At 44.2% G+C, this 16,548-nt stretch overlaps 2 protein-coding genes across 5 annotated transcripts in view; one reads left to right on the plus strand and one right to left on the minus strand.

Moving 5' to 3' along the window:
- BDP1 (B double prime 1, subunit of RNA polymerase III transcription initiation factor IIIB) overlaps positions 1-8,219 on the minus strand; it is a 118,156-nt gene extending 109,937 nt beyond the window's left edge. For both annotated transcript variants that reach the window (XM_011959299.1, XM_011959298.1), the window contains exons 1-4: positions 7,747-8,219; positions 5,713-5,989; positions 2,619-2,728; positions 451-510 (exon numbers count right to left, since the gene is read on the minus strand). In XM_011959299.1, the coding sequence (XP_011814689.1) occupies positions 451-510; positions 2,619-2,728; positions 5,713-5,989; positions 7,747-7,958 (659 nt within the window). In that variant the 5' untranslated portion in view covers positions 7,959-8,219. The remainder of the gene's footprint in view (positions 1-450; positions 511-2,618; positions 2,729-5,712; positions 5,990-7,746) is intronic.
- A 5,252-nt stretch (positions 8,220-13,471) lies between these two features.
- LOC105524157 (small EDRK-rich factor 1) overlaps positions 13,472-16,548 on the plus strand; it is a 12,019-nt gene continuing 8,942 nt past the window's right edge. Inside the window, exons 1-2 of one of the 3 annotated variants that reach the window (XM_011959303.1) lie at positions 13,472-13,684; positions 14,651-14,759. In XM_011959303.1, the coding sequence (XP_011814693.1) occupies positions 13,678-13,684; positions 14,651-14,759 (116 nt within the window). In that variant the 5' untranslated portion in view covers positions 13,472-13,677. The remainder of the gene's footprint in view (positions 13,685-14,650; positions 14,760-16,548) is intronic. The other 2 variants (XM_011959300.1, XM_011959301.1) reach the window with 2 other exon arrangements.

Below are 16,548 nucleotides of genomic sequence, written 5' to 3' on the forward strand. Positions count from 1 at the left end.
TTTTGTATTTAAATTAAAATTTTAAAATTACCAAAACAAAAGTCCAACCAAATGTAATTTTTTTTTAAGAGACAAAGTCTTGCTCTGTCATCCAGGCTGGAATGCAGTGGCATGATCATAGCTCACTACAGCCTTGAACGTGTGGGCTCGAGCAATCCTCCCACCTCAGCCTCCTGAATAACTAGGACTACATGTACACACCACCATGCACAGCTTACTTTTACATTTTTTGTAGAGACAAAATGTCACTAGGATGCCCAGGCTGGTCTCAACCCCTGGCTTCAGGCAATCCTCCCATCTTGGCTTCGCAAAGTGCTAAGATTACAGGAGTGAGCCACTGTGCCCGACCCCAGTCAAATGTAATTCGACTATAACAGGAAGCACCATTTGATCTCATTTTTTAAAAAATGTAGCAACAGAATATATTCAAAAATAAAATAAAATACTTACTCTCTTGTCTGGACTGGAGTCGACGGCTTTTCAGTTTTCTTTTCTTGTTCCAGTGAAGAACTATTGAACATAAATAATACCTTTAATAAATTATTAATTTATATCCTCTCAATTCTATCTGTAGGCAGAAGAAAATTATTCTAACTTCTAATTTTTAAAGATATGCCATAGCATTTTGTTAATGACGGTGCAATCCAACAACCGATTTTTCAGTCAAAAGCTTGTCATCACGTACAAATAATTTGTTAGGTCCTAAGTAGAGAATACTCTTTTTTTTTTAATACAACAATAGGGTCTTGCTGTGTCACTCAGGCTGAAGTGCAGTGGTGTGATCTCAGCTCCACGTAACCTCTACTTCTTGAGCTCAAGCAATCCTCCCACCTCAGCCTGCCAAGTAGCTGGGACTAGGTGCGTGCCACCACACAGGGCTAATTTTTGTCTTTTAATTTTTTGTAGAGACAAGGTTTCACCATATCGCCCAGGCTGGTCTCAAACTCCTGGGATCATGCCATCCTCCCACCTTAGCTTCCCAAAACACTGGGATTACAGGCATGAGCCACCACACCTAGCAGAGAATGTTCTTATCCTCTAAATCCCCAGTGAAAGGAGGCTCCCAATCCCAAGGCATGAAGCAGCTTAGGTGACTTGTCTTCAATTCCTAGATGTTAAACAACTCAAAACCTAGGTTTCTGGCCCTTTCTTCAACGGAGCCAAAGACCTGGTGAATCTGAAAAAGGACTATGCTAAGGAACTGTCCCTACTCCTACCTCTACCTGCTAAACCATCAATACAACAATGAGATTTATTATAAATTCTGCCTCAGAAACCCCAGGCTAACTTTAATAAAGAAACTTTGTTCTTGGAGGATTTATTAATCACACTACTACTGTCTTTATTAGAAAGCAGGGCATGAAACTTTGATCACTCCTTTAGATCAGTTTATAGTATGTTAAAAATAGAAACTGCAATCCTTTCAAACTTTTTTTTTTTTAATGAGACAGAGTCTCGCTATCGCCCAGGCTGGAGTGCAGTGGTGCAATCTTGGCTCACTGCCACCTTGAACTCCCAGGTTCAAGTGATCCTCCCACCTCAGCCTCCTCCTATGCGCCACAATGCCCAGCTAATTTTTGTATTTTTTATAGAGATGGGGTCTCCCTATGTTGTCCAGGCTGGTCTCAAACTCCTGGGCTCAAGTGATCCTCTCACCTTGGCCTCCCAAAATGCTGTGATTACAGGGGTGAGCCACCTCGCCCAGCCAAAATTGCAATCTTGACTACAGAAAAGTGGCTTAGTTGGTTTTACTATGCTTTGGTAACTAATATAACAAAGAAAAAAAAATTTTTTTTAAACAGGATCTCGCTCTGTCACCCAGACTGTACCCAGAATGCAGTGACATGAGCATTGTTCACTGTAGCCTCAAATGCCAGGGCTCAAGCAGTCCTCCTGCCTCAGCCTCCCAAACAGCTGGAACTACAGGCACATGCCACCATGCCTGGCTAATTTTTGTACTTTTTGTAGAGACAGGGTTTCACTATGTTGCCCTGGCTGGTCTCAAACTCCTGGACTCAAGCGGCCCACCTGCCTTGGTCTCCTAAAGTGCTGGGATTACAGGCAAGAGCCACTGTGCCCAGCGAGGAAACTTATTTTTAATCTCAGAAATAAAGGGCATAATTAATCATCCCCAGAAAGCACTTATTTGGAATACAGCTACTTTTGGTTATGAAATTATATTTAAAAGGACATATGTGTTCCAAATTTTGTCAACATGCTTTTGGAAAACAAAAAACTGTACTATAAAAGTGATATTTATATAACTACATACCCAAAGAAAGTAAAACAGAAAGCCAGGCACGGTGGCTCACGCCTGTAATCTCAGCACTTTGGGAGGCTGAAGTGGGTGGATCACCCAAGGTAAGGAGTTTGAAACCAGGCAAGCCAACATGGAGAAACCCAGTCTCTACTAAAAAATATAAAAATTAGCCAGATGTGGTGGTGAGCATCTGTAATCCCAGCTACTCGGGAATCTGAGCCTGGAGAATCACTTGAACCTGGGAGGCAGAGGATGCAGTGAGCCAAGATTGCACCACCGCACTCCAGCCTGGGTGACGGAGCAAGACTCTACCTCAAAAAAAAAAAGAGATAGTAAAGCAGAAATAAATTTTACTTACGTCATTGGATTGTTATCTGGTAGATAATATATGAAGTCTCTCATAGTCATTTTTGAACGATCTGGTGGCCTCTGACTTTCATTTATAGCATATTTGTTTTTCCATTGTTTCTGTATACATAAACACACACAGATCCACTTTTATAAATATTAGAGAATTTCAGATGTACTATATGCAAATATACAGTCCACTGTTGCATTCACTACAAGTGCTTTAATATTATTCTCACTCCAGTTATGTAATGTTGTAGATGGAATATTAAAAAGTTGTAGCACATTATCCTTAATAGTTTTTAGTTTTTATTTATCTACTTTTGACATGAGGTCTTGCTGTATTGTCCAGGCTAGAGTGTAGTGGTGCAGTCATAGCTCACTGCAGCCCTGAACTCCTGAGCTCAAGCAGTCCTCCCACCTCAGCCTCCCAAGTAGCTGGGACTACAGATGCTTGCCACAACACCTGGCTAATTTTCTTTTTTTTTTTTTTGGTAGAGATGGAGTCTCCCTACATTGCCAAGGCTGGTTTCAAATTCCTGGGCTCAAGTGATCCTCCTGCCTCAGCCTCCTAAAGCACTGGGATTACAGGAGTGAACCACAAACCCAGGCAGTATTTAGATTTTAACAACTAAAGTGACTAGGACTAGATAAAAGCTCAACGTGGCCAGGCACAGTGGCTTATGCCTATAATCTCAGCACTTTGGGAGGCTGAGGCAGGAAGATCACTTGAGCTCAGGAGTTACCAGCCTGGACAACATAATGAGACCCTATCTCTACAAAAAAAATACAAAAAAAAATTAGCTGGATGTGGTGGCATATGCCTATAGCCACACCTACTTGGGAGGCTGAGGTGGAAGGATCACTTGAGCCTGGGAGGTTGAAGTCGCAGTGAACTGTAATCATACTAGCGCACTCCATCCTGGGTGTGCTTGTCTCAAAACTAAATAAATATTAAAAGAATAAAACTAATAAAGCTCAACGTATAAAATGCTTACTGATGCCTTCTAACTAAACATCTTAATAGCTCACTGAGAATTTATGCTTACACAGTTTTTTACCCTGTAGTGAATTGAAATTCTGTGTATTTTGTAAAATTCTTGAAGCAAATGTTTAATCTTTAATTCCCCAAAATAAATTAAATATGCAAGTAAGCAGTTTCTGTAAAATATAGAACCTTTTTTTAATCCCCCCACCCCCAATTCCCAACCCATAAAACATTTTTAGAGGCTTACTCTTTTTTTTTGAGACATAGCCTTGCTCTGTCGCCCAGGTTGGAGTGCAGTAGCACAATTTTGGCTTACTGCAACCTCCGCCTCCCAGGTTCAAGCAATTCTCATAAGGCTTACATTTTAGAAGACATAAATTCAAAGCTTGTTTTCTCCTGTGTAAAACAGTGATATCTACTTCACACAGTTGATATAATTACATAACATAACAGACATAAAGCACCAAGCAAAATGCCTTCCCTTAATTTAAAAAAAACTAAATAAAAGAGGCATTTTACAATTCATAACAGGAGCTGACACTGGTTGGGCACTTACTATTTTCAAGACATAGTTTTTTTGTTTGATTTTTTTTGAGACAGAGTCTCGCTCTGTCACTCATGCTGGAGTGCAATGGCGCAATCTTGGCTCACTGCAACCTCTGCCTCCCGGGTTCAAGTGATTCTCCTGTCTCAGCGTTCTGAGTAGCTGAGATTACAGGCGTGCACCACCATGACCAGATAGTTTTTGTATTTTTAGTAGAGATAGCGTTTCACCATGTTGGCCAAGCTAGTCTTGAACTCCTGACCTCAGGTCATCAGTCCACCTCAGCCTCCCAAAGTGCTGGGATTACAGGCATTAGCCACCACACCAGGCCCATTTTAAGTGTGTTTTACATGTATTGATTCATTTAATCTTCACAACCCTCCAATGAGATAGACAGAGGTTAAGCATCTCTTATCTGAAATACTTGAGACCAGAAATGATACACATTTTGGATTTTTTCACATTTTTGAATATTTGCAGAAAACATACTGGCTAAGCATCTCTAACCAGAAAATCTGAAATTCAATATGCTCCAATGAGCATTTCCTTGGAGCATCACTTTGGCACTCAAAACATTTTGGACTTTGGAGCATGTTCAATTTCAGGGATGCTCAACCTGAACTACTAATGGTCTTATTTCACAGATGAGGAAATAGATTAATTAAATTACTCAAGGTCACATAGCTAGTAAAGAAATGAAGCTGAGGTTCAATCCTGAAGTATTTAACTCCAGGGCCAGCACACTCTACTGCTCTTACCTGCCCTTCTGGAAAAGAAATCAATCCTCAAGATTAAAAAGAACATGGACTCTACTATATGCATACCACAAATTTTTCCCACTTGTAATTTTCCATGTTGTCAATTTAGAAAACATTACCAACTCATTCTGCTCAACTACATAACTTTTTTTTTTTTTGGAGACCGTTTCACTCTATCACCCAGGCTGGAGTACAGAGGCACAATCTCGGCTCACTGCAACTTCCACCTCCCAGGTTCAAGCAATTCTCATGCCTCAGCCTCCCCAGTAGTTAGGATTACAGATGTGTGCCACCAGGCCTGGCTAATTTTTGTATTTTTGGTAGAGACAGTGTTTTGCCATGTTGGCCAGGTTGGTCTTGAACTCCTGACCTCAAGTGATCTGCCCGACTAGTGCTCCCAAAGTGCTGAAATTACAGACATGAGCCACCAAGCCCAACATATGCTTGCCTTAATTCAAATAAATACATCGCTTGTCACTTGGATATCTTTGTATGAAAAATCTGACTGAAGGTTTACTTTATAAATATGTTTGTGTATATATATCTATGTGTATGTGTATGAAACTTATTTGTGGCCTTTACTAAAAACAGTGAAAACATAAATAAATAATGTAAACATTACTATCAGTGAGAAATGTAATTTAAGTCCATGGTGTACCAATCAATCCATTAACAAGAAGGGATGTTCCACTGACTAAGAGATGTTATGCAGTTTTTGTTCCCCCATCAAAATGCTATAAATGCTTTTCTTCCCAATGATTCCTTACTAACATAAATAGAAGGCAACACCAAAATCCTGATTATCCTCCCTTACCTTCTCTTTTCTCAATTCTTCTTTTAACATTTCCCTCAGTTTCTGGGCTTTGTATATTCGGTATCTGTCTGAGCACGGCTGTTTCTCTTTTGTTGGAGTGGCAGTTGGCTGTGCAGCCTCTTGATTAACTGGAGATAAGAGATGAGATTCTGAAGGAACACTGACACTAGCCTTAACCAGACTAGAAGTACTTGATATTCGCTTTCTTCTCTGTGAAACAGTAGGGGAAGATCTACTGGATTCTTCAACATCATTGTCACTACCAGTCTTTTCAGAACTGTTGAAATTAAAAAAGAAAAAAAGAGGGCACCATGAATCTTCTGTTATACATGCTAGTTTTAAAACTTAGTCTGGTGAAAATCCAAAACGGCAATCTCGTAATTAAAAAAAAAATTAATAACTTGAGATGTATGATAATTATGACAGGTTACAAAAAAATTTCTTTAGTAAATCTTTTAAATATATGTAAATGCTAATAGACTCTTAATCTTTTTCAAATATAAAGTCCCTAGGCACATTAGAACACATAATTATAGGCCTAGTTCCCTCAAAACAAATAACCAAGTTACAGAACAAAGCTTAATCAACCCAATTTGAATTACTAAGTAAAAAAGTAACAATTTATAATTAAATTAATTTATATATAAACTTAAAAAAATTTTAATTCACTCTGACATTTTAAACTGGTCTAAACTACCGGCATTTTACTTATCAACCAGAGATCAAATCAAATATGCAAAACTTCAAACCTCTGAAATATCTGTATTGCAGTGTTTGAAGAAAAACATTTAGTTGCCGGGCGCGGTGACTCACGCCTGTAATCCCAGCACTTTGGGAGGCCGAGGTGGGCGGATCACAAGGTCAGGAGATCAAGACCAGGGTGAAACCCCGTCTCTACTAAAAATACAAAAAATTAGCCGGGCGCGGTGGCGGGCGCCTGTAGTCCCAGCTACTTGGGAGGCTGAGGCAGGAGAATGGCAGGAACCTGGGAAGCGGAGCTTGCAGTGAGCCGAGATTCCACCACTGCACTCCAGCCAGGGGGACAGAGCGAGACTCTGTCTCAAAAAAAAAAAAAAAACATTTAGTTACAGTAACCAAAACCCAGTTCCCTTTGAGGCACAAATCATTTATCTTTTGTCAGGTACAACGCTACTTACACAGCCATCAGAATAAACTCTTTGGTCAGAAAAAGTACTGAGTCACCCCAAATTGGATATTAATATGGTACACCTCAGATATAAATATTTCAGGAATGGTCTATAAATGCAACTTAAGTCAAGAAAAGAGGTGGTATAAGTCAATAATTAAAAAGTCTACTTTTTCCATATTTTACAATTACTTATAAAAAATTAGAAAATGCCTTAACTTACAGAATAACCTTTCCAGGAAGACTTCAATTTAAATTCGTATCTTAGCTGTTATGACAATGTGACACATGCATTATCTGCATTTCACTCAATAATGTTGAATGCATAACGACAGAATATATATCCTATAGATTTTTACAACTAGCAAAGACCCACAAAAAAATAAAAAGAGGCGGGGCACGGTGGCTCACACCTGTAACCCCAGCACTTTTGGCTGAAGCAAGTGGATCACTTGAGGTCAGGAGTTTGAGTACAGCCTGGCCAACATGGTAATTATCTTCTCCTTTAAAAAATAAATACTTTAGATTTTGAAAGACAAAAACACTTCCCTGCAAAGCACTCCAGAAGGATGAAAACTATGGTGACCTAAACTCTCAAATGAATAGTGTGGCTATTCTTCACTTCAGAATACCCCGATTCTCCCCACCACCACTTGAAGACATGGTCTCCTCTCGGAGAATCTACAGACCGTGATAAAATCCACATAAGCCACACCCTGCAGGCCAGACAACCAAACTGCAGTTTGGAGTGGTTTCATCAAGCCTCAACTGAACGGCTTACTGCAAACGACAGCGGACTCCTATGATAAAATTCATTCGCTCAGCTTCCAGGTGACAGGCCCGGAGAGGCAGGGCAAATGAAAATTTTTCCCTCTGCAAGCTCTTACCTGCTCCTAGGAGCCTTTTCTTGGGGCTCCGCTCCACCGAAATCGACTGGGGGTACATCTGTGGGCTCCGCTGGCTTGGAAGCAGAGTCCGTGGCAGGCTCCGGCGGCCTGGGAGACTCCTGCCCACGCTGGGGATTGGGAGCTGTGGAGCCCCTGGCACCTACACTAGGCCTGACATTCGGCTTCACGCTAAGGCGTGCCCTGCGGAACATGGCGGAGGCAGGGGGCCCGGGGAGGCAGCCTTGACGGCCGCTCACAGCCCCGAGCCCCGGCTGCTGCCCGGAAAGGGGATTAGGAACTACGCCCTCCCCACAAAGCCACACTACCAGCCCAGGGAGCAGCTACCGCAGTTTCACTCCGCCGCCGCCTCCTCCTCTCTGCCGCCGCCGCCGCTTTTTCATGACCCTGCCACACACTGATGGCTAAATTTCACCCTCCTCCCAGCTCCCCCGCCCTCACAGGGCGCCGGAACTGATTGCGCCATCTGCCAGCGCCGCAGAATGACGTCAGACGCACAGCACTGGGAGCCATGGTAACTACCAAGCTACTGAGACTGGGTTACCTGCGGACCAGAAATTGAGATGCAGAGATATTTGCTCTTTCTCCTCCAGGAGTCTTTAGGAGTAGTTGAAAAGAGGAAAAGAAGACAGTCGACTTCTCAGTTCAAACCTTTACTGGAAGTATTAAAATCGCTGGCCGATTTTGTTTTTAGAAGGTCATGAAGGGTTTGGAAATTCTAAATTGAGTAGACATAGATTAAATGCTGGTGTGAAGAAACTGATAATAGTTACCTCCCAGGAGAGGAATGGGTTTCTGGAAAACACATCGTGGTAGGAAGACCATTTATCGTACGCTCTTGTGTACTTTTTTGTTTTTGTTTTTTTCCTTTGAGACAGGGTCTTGCTCTGTCCCCTAGGCAGGAGTGGTACAGTAGCGCGATCTTGGCTCACTGCAGCCTCCACCTCTCGGGCTCAGGCGATTCTCCCGTCTCAGCTTCCCAAGTTGCTGGGACCACAGGCGCGCGCCTCCAGAAACGGCTAATTTTTTTTTTTTTTCGGTATATTTACTGAAGACCGGGTTCATTATGTTGTCCAAGCTGATCTTGAACTGCTGGGCTCAAGCGATCCACCCGATTTGGCCTCCCAAACTGCTGGGATTACAGACGTGAGCCACCACGCTCCTTGTGTACTTTTTTTTTTTTTTTGAGACAGAGGAGTCTCGCTCTGTCTCCCAGGCTGGAGTGCAGTGGCGCGATCTCCGCTCACTGCAAGCTCCGTCGCCTCCCGGGTTCACGCCATTCTCCTGCCTCGGCCTTCCAAGAAGCTAGGACTACAGGCGCCCTCCACCACGCCCGGCTAATTTTTCTGTATTTTTAGTAGAGACAGAATTTTCTGTATTTTTCAGTAGAGACGGGGTTTCACCGTGTTCGCCAGGGTGGTGAACCTGACCTTGTGATCCGCACGCCTCGGCCTCCCAAAGTGCTGGGATTACAGGCGTGAGCCACCGCGCCCAGCCCTTTGTGTACTTTTTAACATGAATGTATCACCCGAGATCTTGCCACTATACTCCAGCCTGTTTAAAAATTATTATAGTTGAAACTTTGTAAATTATTGTGAGTATTCTTAATCTGCTTCAGGAAGTAGCAGTAAACAAGACGTTCTGGGTTTGGGAGGAGAAAATACAAAAAAGAAAGGAACAAGATATTTTTAAAATGTATCAGGCCGGGCATGGTGGCTTATGCCTGTAATCCCAGCACTTTGGGAGGCTAAGGCAAGGCAGATTGCTTGAGGTCAGAAATTCGAGACCAGCCTGGCCAACATGGTTAAACTCCGCGTCTCTACTGAAAATACAAAAATGAGCCAGGCCTGGTGGTGCAAGCCTGTAATCCCAGCTATGGGAGGCTGAGACAGGAGAATCGCTTGAACCCTGGAGGTGGAGGCTGCCGGGAGCCAAGATGGCACCACTGCACTCCAGCCTGGGCGACAGAATGAGTGAGAATGTCTTAAATGAATTAATTAATTCCAATAAAATAAAATTTATCAAATGTCGTGAAAGAAATTTAAGGATTGAACGCTGGGCATGGCGGGGCACGCCTATAATCCCAGCTACTGAGGAGGCTGATGTGGGAGGATCTCTTGAGCCCAAGACTTCCAGATCAACCTGCTCTAAACACTGAAACCCCTAAAACAAACTACCCACATGTGGTGGCTGTGATGGCTGCCACCTCTAGCCCCAGCCACCCGGAAGGCTGAGGCAGGAGGTCCAGGCTGCAGTGAGCTATGATAGTGCCACAGCCCTCCGGCCTGGGTGACAGAGGAAACCTCGTCTCTAAAACAAAAATGTAATAATAATAAGAAAAAAAATGTACAGGACAGTGTGATAGGAATTAATGGGAGGGAGGCTGGCGGTAGAGTGGCTAGGGAAGTCCTCTATGATGAGAGGAAAAATAGCCAGAGCTGAGGTTGGCCTTGGAGGTATTGGGCCAACGTTTGAACCAGTGATTCAAATCCCCTGACTCATGGGAACTCAAAGGTGTGACTTTCTTCTTGGAAGGAAAAGAAAATCCTACAAGAATATGGTAATACATTAATAATAAAATGTCAAAGGAATAAAATCCTGAACTGACTGAATAAATAGATCACCTAAAGGGAGAACAAAAAAGAGGCAAGTGCTTTTGAGAGTAGGAAGGCAAGACTGAAAGCAGAGAAGAGAAAAGATATGTCTCTAAGACTATGAAGAAAATGAAGGTCTAGAGGCCAGGCACAGCACTTTGGGAGGCTGAGGCGGGCGAATCACTTGAGCCCAGGAGTTCAAGACCAGCCTAGCCAACATGGTGAAACCCTATCTCTACCAAAAATACAAAAATTAGCTGAGCTTGGTGGCTTGGGCCTGTAATCCCAGCTACTCAGGAGGCTGAGGTTGGAGGATTGCTTGAACCCAGGAGGCAGAAGTTGCAGTGAGCCAAGATCACACTACTGCACTCCAGCCTGGGTGACAAAGTGAGACCCTGTCTCGAAAAAAAAAAAAAAAAAAACAGAGAGAGAGAGGGAAAGGAAGAACGGAAGGGAAGGGAAGAGAAGGTCTGTGGATTCTGTGGGCTCCCTGCAATACTCTGGAAAAGGAACGGGATCTCAGTTTTCTCTAAAGAAGCTCAAGAATTTGAGAGAATCCCCTGCTACAGATGTCTCAGGAATCTTGGAGCCACTGCCAGGACTACACAGCTTTGAACAGCATATTCTGATACAAACTGAAGACACAGGGCCTTTCCCCAGATGGGCTTCTGTTCCACTTAAGAGACTAGGGCATTCTCCCAAGTTTTTACAGGTCAGAAAGTAAATAGTGACTAAGATTTAATTTCCCACCAGTAAAGGGATGGGATCAGAGTCAGATTAAGTTTTATTATTAAATAAAAAGTCATAAGACATTTGTTACACAAGTTTGTGGAGTAAATTCTCAGTGGCATCATAGTAATTTTTTAAATCTCTACTTTTCTCTGAGAGACATACCCAACACATTTTGTGTACATGAGGTATATCATGTGTAGCCCTGCGACTTAAAAACTGCAAAATTTTCCAGCTGCAAAGAAAAATGTTCAGTGACATTAAATTGAAAGAACACACAAAAACAATTCTACCACCTACCGGCCGGGCACGGTGGCTCGCGCCTGTAATCCCAGCACTTTGGGAGGTCAAGGCGAGCGGATCACGAGGTCAGGTGATCGAGACCATCCTGGCTAACACGGTGAAACCCCGTCTCTACTAAAAAAAGTTAGCCAGGCGTGGTGGCGGGGGCCTGTAGTCCCAGCTACCGGGAGGCTGAGGCAGGAGAATGACGTAAACCCAGAAAGCCTGGGTGACAAAGCGAGACTCTATCTAAAAAACAAAACAAGCAAATAAAAAACCAACTCTACCACTTACCTTCCAATCCCACCCCATTCCCTCTTTAGATGATCTTATCTCTAAAGATCTAGTAATCCTAGCTACTGGGAGGCTGAGGCACAAGAATTGCTTGAACCCGGGAGGCTGAGGCTGCAGTGTGCCGAGACTGCACCAGTGTACTCCAGTCTGGGCAATAGAGTGAGACACTGTCTCCAAAACAAAACACGGTGCCAGAAAGTCAATCTTTTCCTTTCAAGTTACTTCACTCAGTGGAAACAGACGTTAGCACTACTAAGGAAGAAAGATGGGGTGTGGGGATAGGATAGTGATGTGTGCCAGGCTCTCTGAATTTGAAGGAGTAATGACAGTATGAGCTAACATATTGAGTGCTACCATATGCTGGGGACCTAGTACTTCACATACATTAATTCAGTTAATGAAGGAGGTACATGCCTCCCCATTTTACAGATAAGAAAGCTTTAACATAATGAAATAGTGTCCAAGTTGACATAGCTACTAATTAGTAGAGATGGACTTTCAACCCAGACAGTTCATCTCCAGAGTTCCTCAGTCTTCAGTTTCTCCACCTTCTCTAAAATAGACGATTGTATGAGGTAATAATTGAAGTTTGGTTGCATCTCCTTGAGGATTCGTTATCCTTATTACTAATGCTTTTGTACTGTATAAATGTCAGATCTTCCAAAATAAAAGTTTTTAAAATATAGGGCAATGTGGGGTATCCAAATCATCTCAGTTTGTAACAATGTTATCTTTTGTTTTTTTTTTTTTTTTGGAGACGGAGTCTAGCTCTGTCGCCCAGGCTGGAGTGCAGTGGCGCGATCTCGGCTCACTGCAAGCTCCGCCTCCCGGGTTTACGCCATTCTCCTGCCTCAGCCTCCCGAGTAGCTGGGACTACAGGCGCCCGCCATCTCGCCCGGCTAGTTTTTTTTTGTATTTTTTAGTAGAGACGGGGTTTCACCGTGTAGCTCAGGATGGTCTCGATCTCCTGACCTCGTGATCCACCCGTCTCGGCCTCCCAAAGTGCTGGGATTACAGGCTTGAGCCACCGCGCCCGGCCCTTTTGTTTTTATTCTTGTGTGTGTGTGACAATGACAGAGGTGAACAATGTAATTATATGCCACATGAGCCACAGAAGCATCTCTACACGTGTTTCTACCAATGGCAGATGGTCCACAGCTTTTACCTAGGTTCCGAGGTTATTCTGGGCTATTCTGAATGGTGGTTAAGACTGCACTCCCTGCCATCCTCTCCCCACCAAACAACCTAAGCACAGACTCAGTAGCATAAAACTACTAAAGCACTGTGGATCGTGACAAGGGCACTGGAATAAACTGGAAAATAAATAGGCTTTAGAGTCCGTCTTAAATTTTATTCTCATAACAATTCCTACTCGGTTAAGTCTGTCTCTTCCGCAAAATGAAAGCAATGAAGCCTACCTTGCAGGGTTGCGTTTAGAATGAGGCAGGAAAATATGTAAAGGATAAGCAGTGCCTTTTGCAGAGTTACCCTCAATCTGTTCAGTTCCCATCCACCACTCTCCGCCTCCGCAAGGGGATGGATGAAAGCTAATGTTCTTTGCCAAAAAGTAATATATTGTAGAATTTATTGTCATTTCCTATTAAAAAAAAAAAAAGGTGGGGAGCTGGTGGAGCCCTGCCCCTGTGCCTGGTGCACAGTAGGGAAAATCCACACACGCCTATCCCTCAGTCAGAACAGAACCCGCTTTCTGGGCTCTCTCTGGGACCTCCCAGGCATGTGTCGCAGCAGGGCTCCTGGCGCTGCCAAGCCTCCACGAGCTTCGGAGCCCCGGCCTTGCCCGGCCGCGCACGCGCAGTGACGCGCCGGCCATGCCGCCGGCTGTTGTCTGGCCTCCAGTGGGCGGGGCCGCTGGCGGAGCAGAGCGTAGGCGCAGCCGGGCGGAGGGCCCACGCGGGCTTAGCCTTCTTGGACAACAGTGGTGACAGTAGCCCAGAGTGCCAGGGAGCCGTTGCTTTTCCCAGTTGCTCTCTTCCAGGCTCCCTCGGTGGTCGGCATGGCCCGTGAGTGTGCAGACTGGGGTGGGAAGCTGCGGGGAGCGTCCGGCGTGGGAGCCTAGCGCTGAGGCGCGGCGGGCGGGGGAGGCGGGGTCCGGCTGGAGAATCCCCTTGGGTCCCTCAGAGCGGGAATCCCAGCTTCAGTCTGCAGAGAGAGAGCTCGCGGGTAGTTCTGGTCGGGCTTCTCAGGCCGGACGGGTGCCTGTCTCTTAGGTGCGAGTTTGTGCTGTAAAGAACACACCCCGGAGATGTAGACACACGGCCGCCCGGGGAGGGTCCTTGTTTGGAGGAGGTTTATAGCTGATAACCTCAAGTCTTAAGGCCTAAAGAGGACCGGGAACTCCAGTGAGTCGCCTCCCTGGTTCTTTTGTTTGGCGCTCGCAGCTAATAGTCGAAAAAACAGGAGGCTTTAGAGCCGGTCCTAAATTTGATGCTTGTTTCTACTAGTCCTAGGTATTAGGTCAGTCTGTTCTGCAAAATGAGAACAATGAAGCCTACCTTGCAGGGTTGTGGCTAGAATAAGGATGTAAAGGGTCCACATTGCCTTTCGCAGAGTTACCTTCAATCTGTTCAGTCCCCATCCATCCCTCTTCGCCTCTGCATGGGGATAAGGATAACTCTCAAGTGATAGGCTGAACTTGTGATCTCTGTGTCTAGCTTTCTCCTTCCACCCACTCCCCTCAAAAGCCAGAACTTATTTTGGGATACTGGCCCAAGATTCGAGTATCTGTTTTAAAATATCTGGTATTTATAGCTAGTGACCACCTTGATTGGGATGATAATACTCTTAAGTCTTTAAGTGTTTGCCTTTAAGCCACTTCCTTTTTGTCAGATCTGGGAACACCATCAGTCTGTTACTCTGCTGTTTATCTATTAAAACACAAACTAAAGATGCATTTAAACAAGACCTGTTCATTGGAATTATTAATAATTTTGGAGATGGGAAAAGAGCATGACTGTTTGACTTTGTAGGTGGAAATCAACGAGAACTTGCCCGCCAGAAAAACATGAAGAAAACCCAGGAAATTAGCAAGGGTAAGAGAAAAGAGGATAGCTTGACTGTCTCTCAGAGAAAGCAGAGGTAAGCGGTACTAATTTAATTCTAAAGTCGCTGACGTTGTGATTGAAGCCACATTTTGGGCTGGGTGTGTTTTATCATGCCTGTAATCCCAGCAGTTTGGGAGGACTGCTTGAAGCCAAGAGTTTGAGATCAACTTGGACAACATAACCAGCCCCTGTATCTACAAAATATTTTTTTTTAATTGGCCAGGCATGGTGGCACATGGTTGTGGTCTTGACTACTCCAGAGGCTGAGGCGGGAGAATCGCCTGAGCCCAGGAGGTTAAGGCTGCAGTGAGCTGCGATTGCACCACTACACTCCAGCCTGGGTGGCAGAGTTAGACCCTGTCTGAAAAAAAAAAAAAAGGCCTCATTTCTGGGGAACAAAAAGCATTTTGTTAAGCCCTCGGTAGATCAGGGCCTAATGATTTGTGCCAGGCAGACTAAAACCACGTGGGGTAGCCATCCCAACCCATAGATAAAGCACGTAAAGCTCTGAGGCTATTAGTTTCGCAGAGACTCATGCAGCTCCTCCACAACCATAAGAACTTTATAGGCTGGGTGCAGTGGCTTAAGCCCATAATCTCAACATTTTGGGAGGCCAAGGTGGGTGAATCACCTGAGGTCAGGAGTTCAAGACCAGCCTGACCAACATAGTGAAACCCTATCGCTAATAAAAATACAAAATTAGCTGGGTGTAGTGGTGCATGCCTGTAATCCCAGCTACTTGGGAGGCTGAGGCAGAGAATCGCTTGAACCAAGGAGGGGGAGGTTGCAGTGAGTGAAGATCGCGCCATTGCACTCCAGCCTGGGTACTAAGCAGGAAACTCCGTCCCAAGAAAAAAAGGTTTATTCAGCAAAATAACATCTTCCATATGCAAAACACTGTGAGGTGCTAGAGTTACAACATTTTCAAAGCAGACAGCCTACCCAAACTACTCTGGATGACAAGTGACTCGATTGTTAATATAATGATAATAGTTCTGAAGAAGATGCAAAAAAGTATATGTATAATAGCTAGCTATGCTGATTTCTGACGATCCATTGCACTGGAGAGAATTCATGTACATAGCCTTAATATATGACTATATGTGCCAATGTAAAACTGCTACAGAAATACTTTAGACTGCAGCTTAAGTAAAAAAAAAGTACATTCATGTTTCTGAAAGAGCTAATCAAAGCTTAATTTTATTCTCAAATCATGTTGTCCATATGGAACTTGGAGGTTAAGTGAATAAGTGACTGCACGTGCTTCAGTGTGGCTTGTTAGGGGTTCTCAAGCCTGGCTGCACATTAGAATCACCTGGGAAACCTCGACAGCTACTCAAGCCTTGCCTTATACTCAGTTCTGATTTTTTGTTTTTTAAAAAATTGAATTACGATAGTTGTACATATTTTGGGGGTACATGTGATATTTTAATACCTGTATGTGGGCTGGGTAGTCCCAGCCACTTGGGAGGCTAAGGCAGGAGAATCACTTGAACCTGGGAGGCGGAGGTTGCAGAGACCCGAGATCCTGCCACTGCATTCCAGCCTGGGTGACAGAGTGAGACCCTGTCTCAAAACAGCAAGAACAAAAGAAAACTGGCTGGGTGTGGTGGCTCATGCCTGTTATCCCAGCACTTTGGGAGGCCGAAGTGGGCCGATTACCTGAGGTCGGGAGCTCAAGACCAGCCTGACCAACATGGAGAAACCCCGTCTCTACTAAAATCATAAAATTAGCCGGGTGTGGTGGTGAATACCTGTACTGCCAGCTACTTGGGAGGCTGAGACAGGAGAATCACTTGAACCTGGGACGCGGAGGTTGCGGT

Source organism: Colobus angolensis, unplaced genomic scaffold, assembly GCF_000951035.1.
Source record: "Colobus angolensis palliatus isolate OR3802 unplaced genomic scaffold, Cang.pa_1.0 Scaffold49, whole genome shotgun sequence".
Classification (NCBI taxonomy): domain Eukaryota; kingdom Metazoa; phylum Chordata; class Mammalia; order Primates; family Cercopithecidae; genus Colobus; species Colobus angolensis.